General features: G+C 37.2%; 2 protein-coding genes across 4 annotated transcripts; one reads left to right on the forward strand and one right to left on the reverse strand.

Moving 5' to 3' along the window:
- The first annotated feature begins 748 nt into the window (after nucleotides 1-748).
- Nucleotides 749-7,973, forward strand: LOC148876444 (succinate dehydrogenase subunit 5, mitochondrial-like). The gene is made up of 4 exons (XM_088966842.1): nucleotides 749-1,380; nucleotides 4,928-5,238; nucleotides 5,329-5,514; nucleotides 7,620-7,973. Exons 1-4 carry the CDS (start codon nucleotides 1,206-1,208, stop codon nucleotides 7,677-7,679), a joined length of 732 nt encoding a protein of 243 aa, XP_088822968.1. The 5' UTR covers nucleotides 749-1,205; the 3' UTR covers nucleotides 7,680-7,973.
- A 1,371-nt stretch (nucleotides 7,974-9,344) lies between these two features.
- Nucleotides 9,345-23,021, reverse strand: LOC148876445 (Ran-binding protein in the microtubule-organising centre protein). Of its 3 annotated transcripts, none has more exons than XM_088966843.1 (12): nucleotides 22,597-23,021; nucleotides 22,395-22,496; nucleotides 20,637-20,717; nucleotides 19,924-20,033; nucleotides 19,699-19,834; nucleotides 19,509-19,607; nucleotides 14,993-15,098; nucleotides 14,455-14,909; nucleotides 14,204-14,386; nucleotides 13,757-13,954; nucleotides 10,648-10,971; nucleotides 9,345-9,708 (listed from the first exon to the last, which is right to left on the reverse strand). In XM_088966843.1, the coding sequence occupies exons 1-12, from the start codon at nucleotides 22,870-22,872 to the stop codon at nucleotides 9,616-9,618; spliced, it is 2,163 nt and encodes a 720-aa protein (XP_088822969.1). In that variant the 5' UTR covers nucleotides 22,873-23,021; the 3' UTR covers nucleotides 9,345-9,615. The 3 variants fall into 3 exon arrangements, with proteins under 3 accessions (XP_088822969.1, XP_088822970.1, XP_088822972.1); XM_088966844.1 differs by having other exon boundaries at nucleotides 19,924-19,980; nucleotides 20,637-20,713; nucleotides 22,597-22,995; XM_088966846.1 differs by having other exon boundaries at nucleotides 19,924-19,980; nucleotides 22,597-22,924.
- Between the last annotated feature and the right edge of the window lie 275 nt (nucleotides 23,022-23,296).

The following is a 23,296-nucleotide window of genomic DNA, read 5'->3' on the forward strand; positions in this document are numbered from 1 at the left end:
GGTGGACAAGATGCACATAAGGTCCACTGCCAAAGAACCTTCAATTATTACAAATTTGATGCCACACCTCCATTATTACAAGAGATGCCAAGAAGACAATGTCAGCTACCGGGTTCTCTACAGTGAAATATGTGTTTCATATTAAGCTGTTTCATTGGGAGTTTGAGGGTTTATTTGGAGAGCTGAGCTAACATTCAGCTGAATTGGTTCAATTACTTTGAAGTTCTTTGGATAAACTATTTAGGCTTCATTCATGTCTCAGCAAATGACTTATTTGGGTAAATGCAGTTGTTTGGGCAATAAGAGTATTTACCAATGTTCTTTTATTCCCTAAATAAAGGTGTACAATAACTGATTTATCCAAAAAAGTGATCTATTATTGAAAGGCAATATTATCCCATCACGTACATAGTGATTTTTGTGATTTTTGATGTGCATGGATAAATAATTAATCCAAGTCTAAGGAGAGTATTATTTCCCCAAATAAACAAGCTGCTTGGGAATCATTCTTTTCCACGAGACCCACTAATACCGAAAAATGAAGGCAAATTTATTTCTTTTTGTGGAAACTGCCAACTTATCCACCCCCATTTCCTATAAAAGGAACAAGGCTTTAAAGAGGTTGAAGTGTAAAACCCTAGAAATAATTAGAGAGATTCACGCAATGGCTTATGCAATTGCAAGGTGGGGGCCCACATGGACAACCTAATGTGATTCTGAATTGACAACATTTTTTCGTGTGGAATGCGTTGTGAGGTTGGTATGAGATAGAACTGTAGATTGTGGCCTAACATGACTTGTCACTGTAGCATTCGGGCTACAATGATTTGGTCCAGCACCTGGCCTCGTTCCAGGTTTGGCCTGTGACACAACACAACACAACCTGGGCCCGCCTGAGCTCGTGCCATGGACCTGATTTACACAGTGCAGATTTTCCCCTACAAATAATTCAACCGTGTATTGCAAACAACGGTTGGGATGTGCCGTGGGTAGCCATATGATTCACACTACTGAATATAGTCCGTGTACAATATTTTTGTTTGGGATTGGATCTGTGTCTTCAAATCAGAAGTTCCAATCTAACGGTTTTGATCCAAGGACTCAGCCGTCGACATTGGACGCTCCGACGACCTTTGAACATAGACTTTCTCCTTGTTCACATCATCGATCAATCACCTCCCGTTGTTCAATCACACCACAGGGAAATGGAGAAATTGGCTCTTCTAAGATCTTTATGCCGTTTCACTTTCTTCAGATCCTGTCGTAGCTCTGTCGTTAACGAGAAAAAGCTCTTCTATGGCTTCCGCAACTACAGCAGCCGAGGTTTATTCCCTCTCGCTCCTCAAGCCGCCTCAGCCTATGCAAATCGCGTCTCTTCTGGTATTTCTTGCTTCCTCTTCCGTTTCTTTTATTTCATTGCATCAATTGGCATTATTTTTTTTATCAAATGAACAGTTTTACCAACGATTATTGCATTTGCAAACTGGGTTTTCTCGACTAAGGCAAATCTTCTCGACAAGGATACATATGTAGAAAATTTGTGTCTACGTCAATCTGAAAGTTTAAAGAACTGTTGATATTAAGACTGTTGTGGTGATCTTTTACGAGGAAATGGTTTTATTGCTAAACTAATTATCGACATTTGTTTGGATTAAGAGCAGTTCTTCATGTCTTAAGACTCTCGGTACTTTGGAACTTGGTTATGTTCTCCACCTACGCGGATAGCAGGCATTCGCAACTATCCAACTTGTTTCATTCGTTTCATAACTCATACAATAGAAAACAATGTTAGAAATTTTCTCTCTCTCTCTCTCTCTCTCTCTCTATGCTTTCCTTGGATTGGCTGATCTCGACTCTCGAGTCTGAGTCTGGGCAAGTCGTATAATGTGGTCTTGGACTTAATCTCTTGGTTTCTTATACAATAGGCCTCCGTATGGTTTTCTTCATTGCTTATCTGGTTAATTTGTTGGGTTTGCAGCTCTCCATGACTTCATGTTATTAAAAGAATAATAATTTTTATAGTTAAGTTGCCAAATGGTTTTCCAGTTTTACTGTGCTATTTCTTTTTTTCTTGGGGGTGGGGGGTGGGGAGGGGGAATGTGAGGGTTGAGCTTAATAGAGCTGATCATTATGTTGTAATTTCATCTGGCTCCATCAATCATTAGATTTTCGAGCATTGGGGAAACCCAGACTCCAGGGGATGAACCCAACCAGTTCATTCACACTTCTATAATCTTTTGTGTTGCTCCTGAGTTAACTACCTGAATGAATTATGTATTAACCTTTTTACTTGCATTTTTTCTTTTTCTTGTGATCCATATTTTTTTTTATTAGGAAGGTGATATTGGAATGAGTGAATGACCATTGCTTCTTCTGATATGTGCTCTGCATTAATTTCTGAACCAATTATAGTGACTGTGATTGAACCCACTGTTTTATGGTTGATACACGGAAAGATGAAAATTTTGGGCCCAGTGCAGTAAAATAGCTCTTGTAGTAATAGTAACATCCTGATTTAATAAAATGAGTAGTTTTACATGAGCACTGTTGTAGTTGTTCCATCAACTTTCTCTAATTGGTTTGGATGGGTTGATTTATGAACTCCATTAAGGGAAGATGTTAAAATTCTTTTTTAAGAGCCTTATGTAATTATTATTGCATATGGATTGGGTCCTTATAATCAGTGTTTTAAAAGGCATGGGAGGCATACACCTGGTGCGCCTCCAGGCGAGGCACCCCCAAAATGCCCTGAGGCGTATGCTAGAGGCACTGACACCTCTAAGGTGTACACTTCAGGTGCTAGAGGCGTACGCCTCATACGCTTTTTTCATGAGGCGTGCTAGAGGCATACGCCTCGTACGCTTTTTTCATGAGGCATGCTAGAGGCATGCGCCTCATGCACATTTCATATAAAAAGACAGGAAAAAAAAAGAAAAAAAGAAAGAAAAAGAAAGAAAAAAAAAAGAAAAAGAAAAGGAAAGGAAAGGAAAGGGAAGAGGAGGAAAAAGAAAGAAAGAGAAGAAAAGGAAAAGAGAAAAAGAGAGAAAAGAACAGGAAAGGAAAGGAAAGGAAAGGGAAGGGAACAGACCCTCTTTCAACTAGTGCTATGCATCTTCATTTTTCTTAATATACGAGACTTTTATTAAAAATAAAGAAAAATGAGATTTTTCTTCCTCCTCACCCCTCCCCTCCTCTTAAGGAGGCTTACGCCTCCTTGTGTTCGGGACCACTTACGCCCCTTATGTTCTGAACTACGCCTTACACCTCTAGGTAGTGGAGCGCCTCGTGTCAGGCCTCTGTGTTTTAAACATTGCTTATAATTATTAATTAATGGTCTTTTCAAACACCAAGGGGCTAGGATCTTATCTCATTCCCTACAAAAAGGGAAGCTGAAGTTGTGACTTGATCACATTCGAGAAATGACAAGGAGACCAACCTCAATAATTGGGTGAGGTTCTCTGTTGCACCCATGGAAAGATTTAATCCCAACATTCACATCCATTACATACCTGTACAGTGCCATAACAAAGTGAGAGAAAGAGTTGGTGTATTGATCATCTTCATGTGTTTACCTTGGACTAGGAGATGTAGCATGGTACCACAAACCTACAGCTGGTGGTTGATGATATTGCACCACAATTACATATGGGCACTTGTAGAGGCAGTAGCAAATATATAAATCTCAAATTTGGCCTAGTGTTAACATTTGCACATGGCGGTTGAGATTGTAAAAAATCTTTTTTATTTATCATTTACAAGTTCCTTTCGTTAATCCATTGAAGGCGGTTAGTGAGTCCCAAGGGTTTTGATTCAAATTTTATGTTCGAATCCATTTTTTGTAAAATATTACGAATTTTGTGTGTATCCTACAATTTGATTCATAACTCTTACTATTCCTACGATTCAAATCAATTCAATTAAGAATTAAATCTCTGCTTTGTCATTTTGTTTTGTTTATATTTAGTTTTGTCAAGGGTGACTTATTATTTTAAATGCCTTACTTGAAATTGATTTATTTACGTTATTTAAGACCATATATTGGATTTATTTTCCATCATATGTTGGACAAAGAGCCATTGCATGTGGATTATTTGACTTTCAAGTTAAACTTGATTATATCATCTTAAACTTCTACTATACAAGTGGTAAATTCTATTGTTTTAGGCACATATATGATAGATATGGATTAAAAATAGGGTAGAATCACTATTCTATAAATCTATGTATATTTAGCCTTTAGCATATCTATATTTAATTTTTTGACAAGTTTGTAAAAAATAGAAATAATCTTATGGTTTACGATACAATTCACGATTCAAATTTCTCAATGATTTACAATATGATTATGATTTTCAGAACATTTGGAGCATGTAACACAACTTTGTTGTTATAGGTGATTTCAGCCCCCCTTACAACTTTAAGAGAACCCCATTTACAAATCTTCCCAAAATAATTGTTCCCAATTCACCCCTTGTTTAGCCGTTGTGTTATCTATTCCATTTACTGTTCTCTATATCCATCTAAATGTTACTTCCAACTCTTTTGCCATGTTCTTGATCTCTCTTATAATGTGCCTGCAAATCCACATGCCTGGGCTGCTTTCATTCATCCATGATATTACCAATTTTGAATTCCCTTCCACCTCCATATTTTGAAATCCACGCTGTTTTTACCATGAATGTTGTATTTGTCTTGCATCGTTCTAGTCAATAATATCAATAAAATATCAATACATATAGTTCACATGGGTTGTTCCTGCATCCCACCCTTCAGCATGCGAACATATGTGAAACACTGAACTTGTGATATTGTAGCACAATTTTATTGTTTACAAAGCTGGCACCTTATGTTGTCTTTTTCCTTGAGGGTATAATTTTTTTAAAACTTAAATTTTTCCTCTCTTAAACTTATTTGAAAACGACTATAGATTGCAGGTCTTGCTTTGCAATGGGTATTGGAGGTGTACGCTCATTCAGTGAAGATGTAATTCACTTGCCTGTCATAGCAGATCCTGATATTCAAAATGTTTTCAAGGACTTAATGGCAGCAAGTTGGGATGAACTTCCAGATGCTGTCATTCATGATGCTAAGAAAGCTCTGTCCAAAAATACTGGTGACAAGACTGGTCAGGAGGTCTTGGAAAATGTCTTCCGTGCAGCTGAAGCTGTTGAGCAGTTTGGCGGGGTCCTAGTGACTTTGAGGATGGAAATTGATGACAGCATTGGCTTGAGTGGTGAGGTGTGTAATTCTACATCATATATGGACTATGTTGTAACTTCTTTTTCTCTGATTTTTTTTTTTTGATCATTTGAAATTCTATTCTGACAGAATGTGAAGCCCTTGTCCAACAAGTTTGTAAATGCTCTCCGTGCAGTATACAAGCGGTACATGACATATTTGGATGCTTTTGGCCCTGATGAGGTTTATTTGAAGAAGAAAGTTGAGACAGAGTTGGGGACTAAGATGATACATCTGAAGATGAGATGCACTGGCCTTGGTTCTGAATGGGGAAGGGTAAAACTCTGATGTTTTTCATTGTTCTAGCTCACTGATAGCATTGTACTTGTTAAGGCCCATACTTTTGAAACTAAGTTTTAAGAGCTATTGTTTATATAATTCCACTGCTAGTTACCTGTGTATTTACTGTATTTTATCTGTCAACATTTCTAGCTATGGTTTTTGAAGTCCTTAAAACATTTGGTTGGAGAAGAATGTAAAGATGTTTTTTTTTTTTGTTCAGGAGGGATCTACGTTTATGCATAGTGTAATTGGCTTTACATGGTTTGTCAATGCAGCTTAGATGTTAGAGATTACAATGATACTTTATGGTTTGAGAGGACATATGGTACAATTAACACATGAGATACCTTGTGGCTTTAGCTTGTAACATTATCTTAGTTTTAGAATCCAATAACTTGCTTTCATATTCTTTTGTTTTATTTTTCTGAGCTATGGATGTTCCTTGTGCTGAAGACATAAGATGCAAGACATTTATGACTTTAATAATCAGTATCCTCAATACTTATCCTGAAATCTGAGTTCATACTCGCCTTATTTTGCAGTCTTCTATCATTATGACTTTTACCACTTAACCCAAAACCTTTTTGCACGATGCTCTTATTTCCTAGCCTTTGGATTTTTACTTGTTGACTAAATTAAGTCTTAAATTCTTGAGCGAATATTTTGCAAGCCCAAGTAGTATATCCACTAGCTTGGATAGGATATTAGGCAGAATTTATTCAGATGAACCTGGCCATACAATTTTCAAATTTTATTTTCTCTCCTTATTTCTGGGGAATTTCTACTGTGTTGAAACTTGGAAAATAAGAGAAATCACAAGAATCTAATTCTTAAACTAAACATGGAAGGGCAAGAATTAACTGAGCTGAATGAAGTTGAGTTAGCCATCTTGACACACTTTCAAGAGTTACTTTGCCTTTGGGGTCCTAGCTTATTTGGGAGTTGGGGCCTTATTTCACAAGAATCAAGGTTGGGATGGGAAAGAGCTTTTCAAAAAGAACAAGAGATTACGGTGACTATTTTGAAGATGAGAAAAGACATGGCCCTTGGTTTGGATGGCTTCTTCATGATTTTCCACCAATTCTGCTAGGAGATTTAAAAGATGATCTTTTGAAGGTGTTTGCAGAATCCCATAGGAGGGGAAAAATTAATTAGTAGAAGGATGTATGCAACTTCATTTCCCTTGTTCCTAAAAGGCAATAGTCAACTCCATAAGAAACTTTAGATTGATTAGTTTAGTTGCTGGTTTGTATAAGATCATTGATAACGTCTTCTCTTTGAGGTTAAGAGAGGTCTTGGAGTTTGTGGCCTTTCCTCTCCAAGAGGATTTTGTTCATGAACAGAGAATCTTGGACTAACAACTTAATTGTTAGTAAAGCTGTTGTCAAGGAAAAAGGATCTGGTTTGTAAATTACATATTGAGAGGTCATATGAAGGGATGTATGGCTTCAGTCCACTATTCCATTCTCATCAATGGCTTCCCAAAAAGGATTATTTAAAGCCTTAAGAGGTCTTAGAGAGGAGACCCTCTTTTACCTTTAACTCTTTATTTTTGTGGTGTATATCCTTGTTAGATCCATGCTTCAGTCTGTTGAAAGAGGCCTTGTTATGGGTTTTAGTGTGAGGAGAGAGGTGAGAGTGGTACCCCAGTTAAGGGTTTGATCAATAGGTTTGTTATGGTTTCTAATACGGTTTGGTCCATTCTTTTGGGTTTAACCCAATTAGAAAGCCCAAACAACATATATGCCTTCATAAATAGCAAATATGGTCTATGTAAGCATCAAATTGGTTAGAACAATATACTTTTAAGACCCTAAGGTCAATTCCATAGCAAGGGTCTACTTTATCTCTATCACTAATTAAAGCATTCTGATTATTGATAAAAAGAAATTGCCATGTTAATTGTGATTCTATGAAGTAGGCATTTCAACGACCAAGTAATCCTGTCTGCAGCTGTGATATGTAACCTAAGTACTCTATTACCAGCATTTTGGAAATGGTTTGTAAAGATCAGTCATGGTACTAACCTGTACTACTATAGAAATCAGAACAATATTATTTTCCTTGATTTAATTCATTTGCATTTTTTGGACTTGCAGGTTACAGTTCTTGGGACCTCTGGACTTTTTGGGTCCTATGTTGAGCATAGAGCCCCATAATTTTGGAAGGAGTTTATCTTTCAATTGTAAGCATTCTTGTCTTTTGATGCATGTTCTCCCGTAAATTGGAGATGGTTAGATGGGTGTATTCTCTCCAAGGAAACTGTCCTAGGTTGAGTGGCTTTACAGGCAAATAAAGAGCTCATTTTATAGTTGAAAAGAAATAATTAGTAATGCCCTTATTTGTCAGCTTTCTTTTCTATTCTGTTGGACGTTTCTTTTAAATCTAATTAACATGTTTGATTCGAACTATCTTTCTTTTATTTTGATAAATACATTTGATAATTATGAATCCATACTGGTGGTTTAGGAGCTGGCAAGTATATGATAGTAAATCCAGAGGAAGATAATTTTCCTGCCGGACCCTCCTTTGTTAATCATTACATATTATTATATTGCGACCAGGCATGCACTATGCCAGCTTAACATCATGCTTTCTTTTGGTTGAATGTAAAATGAAGAAAACAAATGATTTCTTGAAAAAAAATGCTGTTTTACAGTGTTTGGTTGCATGTGTGGAAAATGAACATTTCCAAATTGTGAGTCCAGATTGTTGGAAAATGACAATCCTAATTCTCTTAATTCATTTTCTGAATGCTTGGCTCATTCCATTCAGGTTTACTTTGAATGCATTTATTTGCGTTTACATGTAGATGTAAACATGTTAATATTTATATTCCAAGAAAGCCATTTATTTGTTTATTTATTTACTTTTCATTTTATATTTGCGTTTACATGTAGATGTAGTCTTTTGCAAGTTCTCTTTGATGGTTCCTGCCGACTCTAAGGCTGTGTTTGGTTTGAAGGAAAAAGTAAGGAAAGGAATAGGTTTCCTTACATTTCCCTTTCCCTACCTTTTCCTTCAAACCAAACATAGCATAAGGGAACAAAAAGCTCATGATTACATGAGATCTGTTAAAACCGCCATGTAGCATAACTCTTCATGCCTCGACTATCATGCTAACCTGGGATACAAAGCCAGAAAGATTTAACCATATAAATCCCAGAATTGGATCAAATATGGACCCACCATCATCCAATCCAAGCTGTTAACCCAGTGGCTGAGATGGTACTTGGCATCCCAATATGGAGGTGTTGGCCGTGTGGGATCCAACCCTCGTGATTGCAGGTTCTCTGTGGTAACTGGTAAGGTCAAAGAATCCGATACAAGTCGGAAGGATAAGATCCAATTTAAGTTTGAATATAAAACAAATCAAATATGGATATACATTATCTTATTCCTGAATCCATGTAACCCTAACCTGAAAAATCACATTCGCTCAATTTGAAAAGAGTGCAAATACAAATATGTAGAATAGGTTCAGAAATATAAAATACAAGGCTTTGCACTGTACATGTTTGTATTCGTGCTCTTTCAAAGCTGAGCCTCAGTTTCAGAGGCAGCTGCATTTCTGTTGGCTTCAGGCAACGTCCTTGGGGAATTCGGATTAGCTAAACACTTTTTGCTGTTTAGCAGGCTGTGGAAACCAATGATAGCACTCCACACCCGTGATAAAATACATGAGGCCCAGAAAAGTTGAATGATTGTAGGCCCCATGTATTTTATGACTGGTAAGAGCTAATGCGTTCAGCTAATCCTATCTCATATTGGGTTTGAGGGGAAAAAGAAAGACGAAAGAAGCAAATCGATGCTCCAAAGAACAATGAAGGGAAACCAGTCATGTAGCCTTCATTAGATAAACATATGTGAATCAATCCAATGACTGTTTAGTATCCTATGGGCATAATCTACACAACCATACCCAAAAAAATTCTTGGGTACAGAAATGGTACAAGTCATTTTACCAGAAAAGCCAGTGGCACTATTGCACAACTTCACCGGCTATGCATATATTTACAGCTGAGAGGCAATGACTATACTATACTGAATAAAATAAATGAAATATAAAGGCAGTTAGATTACAATTGTACATGACTACGCAAATATTTGCTGTATTACAGTCTCGGCATTTCCATTGTACTGTGCTAGAAGACTAATGGCATCAGCCCTTGGCAAAGCAAGAAATTCCTGCAGATAATCACAATACAATAAATGTTTCAATTTAGCAGAAAAGCTTTTGTGGAAAAAAATCAAGATATATAAGCATTACAAATGGCATCTAGGAATGATCTATAGCTTCTGCAGGGAAAATTAAAAAGGTGAGATAAAGGTAAAGAAAAAAAAAAAAGACGAGGAAGGGAAATAAGAAATTAATGTTCCTTCGGTAAGGAGGTCTAGATCTCATACCACAGTTACTGTTGACAGTTTCGGTTTTCTAACAACAGTTATTATGGTATATTTCTGATAGGAAATCTATAAACATGATCAAAGTGAACTTATATTACGTGAAAATGTAGCATTTTAAGACATTATTGTTTCTAAAACATTTAAAATGAAAGTCCGGATTTATTGTTTTAATGGAAGCACGTCTAAATTCTGTTGCTATATGTTGAGACAACAACTACATGGAAGCCAAGCATGGGCCCATGTGCTTGGAGAAATTACCATCCTTCACTGAAGTAAGCTTGTGATGGTCCCCAACAATGCAGCAACAGCAGACATTCTTTTTACCACACCTACCCCCCCCCCCCCCCCTTCAAGAAAATTAAGGGCGATCATAGAGAAGTGCAGTACATGCTTTTGTCCTAAGTAACTGTGGACTGCATAAGGAACTTATCGTATCGTTCAGTTATTTAGCAAGAGAGAGAATTTCAGAGACATGTATGTGCTTTGAGATCCCCCCTTCTTTTTGAGGTACCTAATTCTTTTCTTCTGTATTCCACGGATTCTATTGGATTATTGGATTCTCATTATCAAAAGAAAGAAGACAATTCCATAGGTTTGACATGGACAGAGTTATTATTTCTTTGTCCTTGGGAGACAATGTGAACCAAAAAACAAGTTACCATAATGAGATCACAAAAAGATTACCATATGTGCAAGCAGATTATCATTGTCAGAACTCACCATTACTTTAAGTATTGCACTCTCATCACATATAACATCCCTTGATGACACTTGACATGGGCTGCCGCCATCTTCTGGCATCCTGCTGCTTGAAGATATGGTAATTTGGGAAGATCCAGTTGTGGAAGTATCTGCATTTGCCTTTGATGTAACATCAATAAGTAAGGGAGTGTTAATTTCTTTCAATGTGTCAATCCTAAGAAGTCCTTCAAAACGGTCTTTGCACAGTTGAATCCTGAACCATTCATTATGCGAGTGAAGTGTTGCTCTCATTATCTTCATTAGTTGTGGTTCTTCAATGCCAAGCCTCCTACCCATTGCAACCTACACAATATCAAAATACACTTCACAATGATTGAAACATGGAAGAAACCACAATTTGTTAAGATATTTACACAGTTTTCAAGGCGCCAAGGTGAGGCTGGGTGTCAGGGGGGTGCCCTGTCGCCTAGTCGCCTAGGCGATGGATTTTTTTATATAGAAAACATAGATCCCAGGGTAGTTCCCTAGGTACCATAGCCATATTTCCTTAATAATTATTCATAATTTTCATAAAAAAAAAAGTATAGAGTACATGTTAAAGTATAGAAAATCAACACATTCATGAGAAGAAAAAAAAAGAAGGAAAAGAAAATTCAAAAAATATAGGGGCTGAGCCCTTATTTTTGTTATAGGAAAAGAAGAAAAGAAAAAGTAGTAGTAGTAGTGGTGGTCGTGGTGCTGGTGGTGGTAGAAAACATGTTGATTAGACATAATTTTAAGCTCTTCCTTATTGGTTCGGGTTTTAAAGTCTTTGAGGGTTCAATACAGCATTTAGCAATGTTTGTATTGATTAAATCCTAACAAATAAGAAAATAATAAAAACAAATTAGTATATAAACACACAAAATGAATATTTTAGTTTAATAGTGCCTATTTTATAATTATAATGTCAAAAAATAAAGAATAAAAAAGTATTTTACAATACATAGTACAAAACTGCTTTGCGATTAGGCGAGGCGAGCCTCAAAAGGCGCCTTGTCACCTAGGCACCCGCCTAGGCATCGCCTTGACAACTATGTTTACACTATTTTGGAAATTGGAGTACGGCTAAAATTTTCCAGAAACTCTCACATCACAAGTTAGGTATTCTTCTATAAATGACCAAGAAGTTAGCAAGTTATTACGTCAGTAACTTCACAGATCTTTTAGCTATCAATAAAATAGCATGAAATTGGTTTAGGTTGCATTCTGCAAAATCTAACAGAGAATATATCAGTGTAACTCGAGTCATATATCATAATCAACTGTATACAGGTCAAAGACATAGGAATAACCATAGATAATAATTTGCAATTCAAAATATTCAGCTTTTTTTATCAGCAAAGGTAAATTATATTAAGCATTATATAAAACCTGAGTTTACAATTCTGTGGGTAATTTACCAACACCCATAGGAATAACCAAATACAACTAGAACTGCAGTCCCCAAAACCAGCCTGATAATTTAGCCCAAAACACGTGCTCCCAGTTTGCCCCCTGTTTAGGGAAAGCATCTGCCATGCCATTTGCAGTTCTTCTCACCCATTTAAAAGTAACACTCAATAACCTCGTTAAACTTTCAATTTCCTGATCCTTTGCCTGTACACCCAAGGAGTTTGGCTATGAAATTTTGTCCAGGAAATAACCACCTGAGAGTCCCCTTCCACTTCTAACCTCTGAAAGCCAAACTGTTTTCCGAATTTCAGCCCTTGAAACAAAGCCAATAATCCTTCTGTCAATGGATCTCTTTGCTCTATAGGACCAGAATAAAGTGCTAGTATCTCACCATCTGTCCCTCGAAACACACCCTAATTCAGCCCTTCATTTCCCAAAAAAAGCTTCCATCAAAATTTAGTTTCACAGCATTAGGTGTTGGCAGTCTCCATTCCAATAACCACCCTTTCTCTTGAGCCAAATTTTCCACTTCCTTCCATGATCTCAAAATGTCATTAAAGGAGAAATCATGGAAGATTTCCAAGGTTTTTACCCAAGATTTCCCTGTTCCTTCTTCCCAAATATTTCAAATCAGTGCTGCTCTCATTGCTTTCCACAGAATCCTTCCTCTCTTCTTTGTCTGTCTCAGGAAGTTTGGATCAAAGAGACCACCACATCCTAGGGAGGAGTCCACCTACAACCAAAAAAAGAACAGAAAAGCTCCAAACACAAAACACAAAAGTACACTGAATAAACAAATGGGATATACTTTCTCCACTAGCTTTGCAAACACAACAAACATGTGTCCCGACACATTTGTTTGGCCTTCTTTCCTGCAGCAAGTCACAGGTATTAATCTTCCCAAGAAAGACCTTCCAACAAAGGGCCGGAATTTTTGTGGAATTGGCTCTCCAAATCTCTTTTTACCAGGAGGCTTAAACCCAAGGTTGTAGGCTGAATTAGTTTATTGAAAAAGGAAGCACAGGTGAAGATGCCAAGTATTATTCTAATACAAAGTGACAAAGTATGATTTAACCATTTTTTGAGGTGTGGCTGCCCTCAAGCCCTTCTGATGGGTTAACTTCTGTTCCAATGCATCTATGTCTCTTTTTGATTGGTTGCCTACTTTTAACATTGTGCCAGCTTTTCAATGATGATTTTATACATGTTGTTCGAGGTGTAGTAGAACCAAGCCTCTGTTTTGCAAGGAGAACATTGGAAAGCTACATTTCAGATGAAATTACTGTTGATATCTTGGCAATTCTTTTTCTTTAGTGAATATATTGAAAAAGATTTATAAAGGTCAATGAGAAGGAAATTGTGTGGTTTACAAAATGACAAGAGGCTACTGTACATTCTAGGTAACTTGCTAACCAGTTCAACAAAAATATGATGCAGAAGATACATAGAGAATCAATGACATGTCCACTGCTTATTATACAGCAATTTGCTTAAAAAGCTCAGACAGGAACGATGAAAAAGCAAAACTTGCATGGCCAAAGGTACCATTATGGTAAATGTTTTAAACATGTAAGCGCTTGCCTCACAGGCCTATCATAAATAAAGCCAAATAGGTTTGAGAGCTTAGTATCCAATAAAACAAAAAAGTGAACAAACGGTAAGAAACAAACTGTGTTAACCAAATAACATTTACCTGGAGTGACGTTGCAAGAACAGATAAAGGTACACCTTTTGCAAGGGCATCTTCATTAGGTTTCAGCAAAGCCAATAAAGTTTCTTTCAAAGGCTTTAACAGAGCTGGATCGCTTGCTGCCAAAGGACCCAAATAAGAGCATGCAACCCTTAAAGCACTAGAATGATCACCACTAGTGACTAGTTTAAGGAATTCAACCTGACACCAGTACAAAGGCCATCAGCGGAAAAGTTTACCATTTGAACTATTAATACTCAATTCATAGATAATGAAATCACTCTCTTACTAGGCTGCTTATTTTTTCTAATAAAATTGAACTATTAATACTTATTCCTGCCTTGTCCTTGGCAGATTTCTGTTTGTATCTTTAGGTTTTTCTAATAAATTTACCTTATCTTTTCCAAAAAGAAATTCTCCCAAGTTAAACATACTACATACCACAATTACCTGCTTAAGTTGGAACAAGATAAGAGGATTCTGTGCAAAAAAGTTTGGGTCCATGGTGTTCACTTCTTCCACAACCTCAGCAGCCATTCCCTTACTAACTAGTTCCTTCATTTCCAGCACAATCTCATATTTACAATCCCCCTTTTTCTTGAAATTCTCTGGAGGAGAATGTTTTACCAAAACCTGTGTAACAAGAAACTTATCAGCATACAAAGCAGCATGATGATCAAAATAGATTTACGGGTTGATACCTGTTGTTCCTCTAATCCTTCAGGGTTGACAGCAGGAGTTGGAGTGATGAGCTCTTGCTTGCTACTCACAGTATCAGAATCATCATGGCCAAAGTCTAGCTTCTCAGTTCTCCCTCTCCATCGTTTGCGCCTATTCCTTGGTCCAATTGAATGACTTCTACTCCTTTGAGACCCTTTATAATTTTCAGCCTGATGTGTCTCACTAGTGCTGCAATCTTCACGGTTGCCTATTACTTCATATGCAAGTCGTGATTCTACATCAGCACATTGTACGCTTAAATTATCAACATTAGTTACTTGAGGACCACTCATTTCAGCATTACAGATGGACGTTTCAGTGTCAGGGTGATCAACGGATTTATATGCTATGTCAACAGAACAACCTCTTGAGGAGCCACATTCACAGTCTTGCTGATAAATTTCCAAGGGTTTACCAGGGCTTTGAATACAGGATGCTGGAAAAACCAGAATGTGGTTTGATAAGAAACTATCAATGCATTGAACAGTTAACAAATATGCAAGTTGGAGAAAAGATTACCAGATCTTGATGTCAGACCACTGTTGACAATTCCTCTGTAGACACAGTATTCATGAACAAGCTCATCAAGCATTGGAACATCCAGTTTCATCCGGCATAGTTCATTCTGCAGACAATCAACATGATGCAAAAGCAAAAAATAAAGAGAAGCATTTATTAATCCCAACAATGTTCCAAATATAGCTTATATGAATGCACAGTTTGACTTTAATGCAATAAACTGAAGTAGAACAATGTTTGATGTTAATCCCCCTCACTGTGAAGGAGGGGTTAAGGATTTGAAATATAGGAAAGAGAGATTTAGATCCAAAATAGAGAATAGAAAGAGAAGAAAGATTGAGCCTTCAAAGAAATCTAATCAGAGAGAAAGAGAGAGGTAAGATCATACTCCTACCTGTAGGTAACTTCAAACAAACTTCAAACCAATTTAAAAGGCGCGCCTAGGCACACAGGCGAGGTGCATTTTAGGGTAGGCGCCTCGCCTAGGTCCTAGGTGCAGCAGTTTCAAAAGGCGCATGCCTGGTGTGCTTAGGTGGATGCGCCTTGCGCCTTGGCCTAGGCATGCGCCTTTTGAAAATTGTGCATTTTCTTGCTTTTTCTGAACCTAGCAGCTGGGCTAGGGGCTCCGCCCCCCTATTTGCTAATGTTATTCATTCATTCATCTTAGTAAAATATCTTCTTAGAAGGCAATTAAAATTATAAAATCATTATTTTTTTTTGTGTGAGAATTAAGAATTTGAGCCCTAACATGGACTTGTTTGGGCTTGCCTCGAGGGGCGTGGTACAAAGGCAACTCGTAGAATCAGGAATGTAATATGTTTTATATCACATTAGCTACTTGAACTACTGCAATTGAGGAGAAAAGAAATTGTGGGCTTTACATGCTTGAAAATGTTTTATATGTTTGGTTTTATTTTTAAATTTTCATTTGAAAATGCTTTACATGTTAAGTTTATGTATTTTAATTTTAGATAATAGGTTTTTAAAACCATTAATTTTAAAATTTAAGGTTAAATTTCTTATTAGTATTATGTTTAATATTTTTTTGCATTTTTTAATTTTTTGACATTTTTTATTTTTTTAGCAATTGTTTGTATTTTTGCGCCTTGCTTCAAAAAGGCGTGCGCCTCTCACCTCAGGCACAAATTGGCCCTTGCACATTTTTTGCGCCTTGTGGTTTTAGAACACTGCTTCTAACTGTTGAAAACCCAATTGCTTGGCCCATCTGAGCCCTTGGAGGAGAGCTGATACTTCAGCTCTAAGCAAGTCCCCCAAACCTATTGGACCAGAATACATAGCTAGGATTTTTCCTTCCACGTCTCTAAATACACCCCCTACTCCAGAAGGCCCAGGGTTCCCAAGAGAGCTTCCATCAAAGTTCAGTTTGACATTACACTGCAAAGGAGGGGACCAAACTGCTTGTATGGTAGGTGATGAAGTAGAAGACCTTGCTAAAATACTCCAGCCTCTAGTCAAATCATCTATAGAGACATCCTTGAACAAGTCAAGAGTTTTCAGCCAATGTACTGCCTTGATGGTGATCCCTTCAATAACTTCAGGAGCTGATTTTTCTTTCCCTTGAAAAATCCTATTAATTCTCTCTTACCACACTGCCCACAAGAGAGATGATTTCTCGACTTCTTCAAAAAGCTCCATAATAAGACTCTTTAAACTAGTTTGACCCTTCAGGATGATTAACCCAATCCCTAAGCCATAAATAAACTTAGAAAATAACTTTCAAAAACTCAAATGACCAAAACCCCAAAAACTCAAAAATTATAAAATTGCTATTGCATAACGCATTGGAAGGAAACTGGTTACTTTCTCCATTGGTTCTTTCCCTACATCAATATCCACATCAACAGTATACTATTTACTTCAGAAAGTGGTTCTAAACATATAGAAACAATGCAGGTTGAGCAAAATAAAACAAAACCAAGGTAAATGACAAATTAGATACCTTTTCAAAATGTAAACCAACAGTCATAAAAGTACCCTAGCTTTTCTTAATCAATAATGATATTCATTAATAATCTATAAGGAGGTAAAAACAATTCAAGCTCACTTTCTCAATATTAATGGAGAAAGCAAAAATTACTATAGCATCTGAAAAAGAAAGAGAAACAAGTACAGACATTTCATGCTACTAACATGTAACTGTGCCTGAAGGAAAAAAAAAACAAATAATTCAGGAAAATGATAGCTACCCTGGTGGGCCAGTCCCCCAACCAACCATGCTAATTTACTTCCAGTTAAGATATCAGCTAGAGCATTAGTTGATCTTGGAAGACACCTGAATGAGTTGGTCAGTCCTGGATGCCAAAACTATAGCTTTTCCAATGGGAGATCCCATGGCTAGGGCCCTTTACATGACATCATCCATCCAATAGCTAGATGTGGATCTTCCTCAACATTTAGTCTCTTGGAACTCAAAGAAAACCCCCTTGCTTAATGAACCCAGAGTAACTGTCATATTCATGCCATCACATGCTCTAACGACTCAACCACTGCTGAAAGTAACAGGCCTGTCAAGCATCCATTTAGAGCTTCACCACTCGATGGAAGGGGAGATGGCACTCCTGCACAACCCTGTCTGGAATAGAGAAGCTTGCCAGCCATGGCAATGAATTAATTGAGATGCCTCTAAATTCCTCCCTAGTCAAAACCCAATTAGATATTTGAGTAGTCACAAGATCAATGATAACCCTTACTTGAGAGAATTTTCTAGAGTTTCCTTCTCTTAAGAGTGTGCTACCCAGTTTACCAGGATATTTATCTATTCCCTAAGCTAGCTGAATTAGCTGGAAAACTTGAAAAGCTCAAAAGGATTTCCAAGTTTCATCCCGATGGAAAGCCTTCTCTTCCAAACAAGTAGCATTGTATTCTTTCAAGAAAGAGCATCAAAAGGGTGGTTATTTCCACTCTCAAATAGGAGCATTCTTTTTCAGACATGTGTCTGCATTTGCAAATTTAACCCAGCTGGGAAAAAAGAACAATGACCTCCCCGGCTCCACCAATAACCCAGCAACAAACAGCAAAAGCTGGGGCACTCACCAATAAATTCCCCCAAACCACCACCATCCCCCTCCTATAGCAATGGACCACAAGGATACGATGATTTAGAGATGGGGGTAATTCTAAATGGATACCCTACCACAAGAAAAGAGAGATAAGATCATGGCATGCACTGTGCACCCCTAATTTCATTTTGTTCCAAGATCAGCCAACTCTCTAGCTTAAATCTCATAAGAAAATGTTTCTAAAACTAAGCACCATGGCCTTATTAGGATATATCACTTCCTAGTAGGGATCAATGTTTTAAAATGCGGAGGTGTGACGCGAGGCGTTCCACTACCTAGAGGCGTGAGGCATAGTTCAGAATGTAAGATGCATAAGCCTCCTTAAGAGGAGGGGGTCAAGAGGAAGAAGGAAGAGGAAGGGGAGGAGTCCGAAGAGGAAGAGGGGATCTCATTTTTTCTTTATTTTTGATAAAAATCTTTTATATTAAGAAGAATAAAGATGCACAGCACTAGTTGAAAGCCCCCCAGCCAAAGGGGCCAAAGGCAGATCACTTTCTTCCCCCTTATCTTCTCCTCCCTTTCCTTTCCTTTTCTCTATTTTTTTTCTTCTATTTCCCTTCCCTTTCTTTTCTTTTCCTTTCCTTTTTTTTCTTTTTCTTTTTTTTAGTCTTTTTATATGAGGTGTGCATGAGGCGTACTCCTCAGAGGTGTCAGTGCCTCTAGCATACACCTCAGGGCGTTTTGGGAGTGCCTTGCCTAGAGCGCCTCCAAGCATACGCCTCCCACGCCTTTTAAAACACTGGTAGGGGTGGTAATTTCTACCCCACTTGGCTGGTACTGCCTCAATGGGGTGGGTTCTTTTTCCTTGAGAACCAAATTTTGGGGTGGGGACAGCTTTTAGGATTTTACAACTCGTATGGGTACAGATAGGGTGTGGTAATAGGTTAAGCACTACCTTCCCGCCCGCATATTGTTTGATAGTATATGAACTTATGTATTGACTGTTGAAGTTAATAATATTTTGAATTTTATGTGAAGGATAATTGATAGCTTATGTGCTTTCTACATGTTTTAAGAAAATAATTGGAAATTCTGATGTTTGTTCATGTTATTTCACTTGTTTATTGCTTATATAATACGAAATTAGATGCAGGTTCTGCACCCATTATGCCAACCCAACCTGCCCCACCCACAAATGCGGGGAGTGTAGGGTTGAGGTGGGCTTTGCATTTTCATTTGTGGGAAGGGTTTGGATTCTGAAAATTCAACCTGTTATGGGTTTTAGGGAGGGCTTGGATTCACAAAACCCTCCCTGAACCCGCCCCGCTGCCATCCCTACTTCCCAGCCAAAGAAGACATTTTATTTGTCTAGCGACATACTAATCTATCATTAAAATTCAAGCCACACCACAATTGATTATGTAATAACAAGCAAGAGAAATGCCCCAAGCACAAAATCAATCCATAGAATCATTAATAAAAAATTGATGAAGAACCTGAAATGCCTGGATTAAATTGCCCTTAGCAAATCGCAAGCTATCAACTGCACCTTGTCGTGTAAGTTCCACGGCATGTGCAAGGGCTTGTATATCAACCTGAAGAAGAATTGACATGTAGGTGCTGATTAAAACCTAAGGAGTACATAGACAAACAAGTTCTATATGAAAGGTAAATAAATAAATCCACCTCATCAAAAGGGGGTGCCTCATACAAGCTCTCCTCAGTTGTTGCAGGGGGATCACGTTCCTCAAGGAGCAACCTCTCAGTCAGATCCGAAATAGGAGATGATATACCCTGACGGAAGCAGAATCCCTTGTGTATACTGCATGTTATTTAAAGGAACAATAAGAATCTAGCATCCAGAAAGTGTATACATTGTTACCAATCAGAGCAACTAAGTTGAGGTATGACCTTATCAAGTATCTCAAGGTCATCGAAAAGACTGGGTCATAAGCATGTAGATGGGCCCTTAGAACAGAGGACAATAATCCAGCAATGTCAGACCTCTTTCTTTCAGACCACTGAAACAAATATAACAAGAATATTAAGATAACAAATGCCAATAGAGAGTCTTGGATCCAAAAATAATTTGCCATCAACCTTATGGATGTCAATGGACATGCTTCCATCTTAATATGAGGTGAAGGTAAACAGTGATATGCCATGGTTCAACATCCCCTCTTTCCCCAGCACAAAATACAGAGAAAAAGAACGAAAGTAAACAAACATATATACATGTGTATGTGTGTGTGTGTGTGAAACCCAAAACCATCAAGAACCACATGGTGAGGAAATATTTCAAGTTGAAAAAAAAATGTTTTACCAAAAACTTTTAAGCAGCAAATTCATCAAAAAAAAAAAACTTTTAAGCAGCAATGAACAAAGTAAGAATTACAAGCAGAACTAAAGATCCCCAAATAAGGAAGAACTATCCTTCAATAGGGTACCCAAAGCCATACCCATGTCTTGAATCTCAGGAAATAGAACCATGTCTCCTTAAAACAGAAAGCTATATCCATATCCACAGATCATAATCATACTTGAAAAGAAAAGCATACATAGCTCCATAAAGTTATAACTTTATAACCATGAGTGTGAAAACATAATTTATAATTTATACACACCTCATTTGCCACAGGTGAGGCCTGATCATCTTTGTCAAATATAAGTGCAAGAAGAACATGCTTAAACTCTTCATATGCTTCCTTAAACATAAACACAAGCATATGTCAGAATCTATAGCAGATAAGATTATTAATTAATAATACATCATAAGTTCATTGAGGAGTCTAAACTCTCTATATAGGTGTGCCCATATGTGTATATGTGTATGTGTGTACATAAACATTCAATAAAATAATCACTATGATATTAATAACAGTAATAATGAGAAAATCTAAATGCATAGTCTATGATAAAAGGCAAAAAGTAAAACACTCTTGTTTACCTATAAGAACTACAGGCTTTTCTCAAAACCACGAAAAGTTTGAAATTGAGGAAAAGAAAGCTAGGTTTGGAATTTTTTCTATGAAATTTCATAGGCAGATTTAGAATATAAGGATGTAGGAGATCACCAAGCTTGGTAGGATTTTGAGTACACCTTGCACAAAATCTACCTTATGAATAAAATCCATAAGTTTACTTGGCAAGAAAAAAAAAAAAAGAAAATCCATAAATTTTATACTAAAACCTAGGATTCTAGATAAAGTTTTTGGGTGAACTTTTGTAGCTTGAAATGTGATAAAGACTTATGGTGGGAAATCTAATATGACGGAAATTATAGGTCAGGCACAAAGATGAAAATTCTAGGATGTAGAAGAATTAGAGTTTCCAGAAATTGTTTATACAATTAAAAGATGGAAGGAAACTGAATTATATTGGGTTTTCACCCAATATAGAGTGGGGATATTGAGAGAAATGGGATTCTATCTAAGAAAATCCAATGAAAGAAAGAGATTTAAACAATTTGGCCATAAGGACTTACCTTAACTGATTCTTGTCTTTAGTGATGTTGAATGAACTCTTTTAACGAAGAATTTATGGTTGTTGTTTGTTGATGGCTATAATAGGTGCTTCTAGAATAGAAAGAAAATATAGAGAAAGAGAAACAAACCTATAACCATTCAACCTAAAGTCCTAATATCTGCATTTACCATCCACAGCTTATGTAAAATTTATGGAAGATATTTTTTGCAACAATAATTTATGGAGGAAATCAACTAGAAAAAAAAAAGACTTATTGCCTCCTTCGCAGGGAAGATAGGCAAGATAATTTTGAAAGAACAACGTCAGTGTTAGTTTAGGTGTTCTTTAAACAACAGTTCTTCTCTTGTGAAATTCATTCATTCTGGGCTACAGAACCCATGTTACCACCTTCTAAAAGAAGAAGAACAAATATCTTCAATCTGAGTAACCAATGGGCGGTGCACAAGGAAGTTTGGCAATTGCCAACTAGGTGGCAAACTAGAAATTTACATCAAAATACCCAGTGAACCAGCAAAAATAAAAAATTATATCGTTCTTGATCTGATAGTATACCAGAGTGATTTATTTTTAACTTGAAAAATTAAAAAATAGCCACCAAGAAATTCACAAATCAAACAAGCACGATATCGCAAACCATTAACAAATTCATCTACTTACACAGTTCTAGTCTCTATGTAACACAAATAACAAAAAAAAAAAAAAAAAAAAATCTAGAAATACTAATAATAATACACATTAACCTTCAAGTGCCACATCAATAGCAGTGCTGATGAAAGACATAGAAAAATGGCATATGAACGAGAAAATAGCCGACTCCATATACTTGGGATAAGGCTTGGATGATGATGATGATGATGGTATGAACGAGAATATCATGAAGGTAGAGTAACAAATACCGGATAGGCATCGAGAGCACAAGGAGCAAGTTCTTTGCGCAGGCACTCAATTGCAGAATCACGATCTTTGGCAGTCCCCCTCCTCAGAAGCTCGATAAATTTCTTTTTTTTATTTTACAAAGAGTATTAGAAATCAGAAAGTAATCCCAAGCAAACAATTTTCGCCCCCCCCCCCCACTACGAACAAAAAAAATTGCATTACCTGCTTTTGCAATCGAAAGAGAAGTCGATGATCATGGAGAACAAATGGAGCATGGATCCGAAGAAGATTGATAGCAGCATCGACATCTCCGATTTCCAGTGACCGTCGGATCTGGCGAATTAGCAGACGCGAGCGGTAAGACGAAGACGACGGGGAAGAGGGAGAAGAAGGAGAGGAAGAAGGAGAAGAGATTGAATCTTCTATCAAGTTTTCAGATTTCGCAAAATCGACAACCAGATAATCAAGAGCTTCCCAATTTACAGGCATCGATTCCATCTCTAAAAGTAGGTATCTTCTCTCGGTAAATTATATAGATAGACAGATAGATGGATACAGAGAGAGAGAGCGGTTTTACTGTTTTTCCATCAAGGGAAATTTTCTTCTGCACACGAAGGCGGCGATCAGACGATATTCGTAAACTGCCACATGTTCATTATTAAGCACTATAATTGGATCACCGCTCAAATAGAGTCTAGCCCATGAGCCCATTCTCTAGGACGTACATAAACGTCCGCGGCGGCGCGGCTAATGGTTTGCGCCACGTAGTAGGAGGCTATATATTTTAATATATATATATATATATAGCCGAGTCGAATATTTAGTTATTTAAGCTCTTGACTTCGTTTTGAATTAGAGTTTTGAAATCAAATTCGGCTCAAGTTAAAAGTATGGAAGTTCGATTTCAATTCGTTTTGAGTTT

The sequence above is a fragment of the Nelumbo lutea genome, chromosome 1, assembly GCF_056320005.1.
Source record: "Nelumbo lutea isolate HS-2025 chromosome 1, American lotus-T2T, whole genome shotgun sequence".
Lineage (NCBI taxonomy): Eukaryota > Viridiplantae > Streptophyta > Magnoliopsida > Proteales > Nelumbonaceae > Nelumbo > Nelumbo lutea.

Bases quoted from the DNA above. Each gene is read 5' to 3' on its own strand.
- LOC148876445 (XM_088966843.1), bottom strand. From the start codon at position 22,872: ATGGAATCGATGCCTGTAAATTGGGAAGCTCTTGATTATCTGGTTGTC. The intron at 15,099-19,508 runs GTTCTTCATCAA...GATTGTCTGCAG, and splicing joins ATTTAATCCAGGCATTTCAG to AATGAACTATGCCGGATGAA. The intron at 9,709-10,647 runs GTGAGTTCTGAC...GATTATCTGCAG, and splicing joins GTGCAATACTTAAAGTAATG to GAATTTCTTGCTTTGCCAAG.
- LOC148876444 (XM_088966842.1), top strand. From the start codon at position 1,206: ATGGAGAAATTGGCTCTTCTAAGATCTTTATGCCGTTTCACTTTCTTC. The intron at 5,239-5,328 runs GTGTGTAATTCT...CTATTCTGACAG, and splicing joins GCATTGGCTTGAGTGGTGAG to AATGTGAAGCCCTTGTCCAA. The intron at 5,515-7,619 runs GTAAAACTCTGA...TTGGACTTGCAG, and splicing joins TTGGTTCTGAATGGGGAAGG to GTTACAGTTCTTGGGACCTC.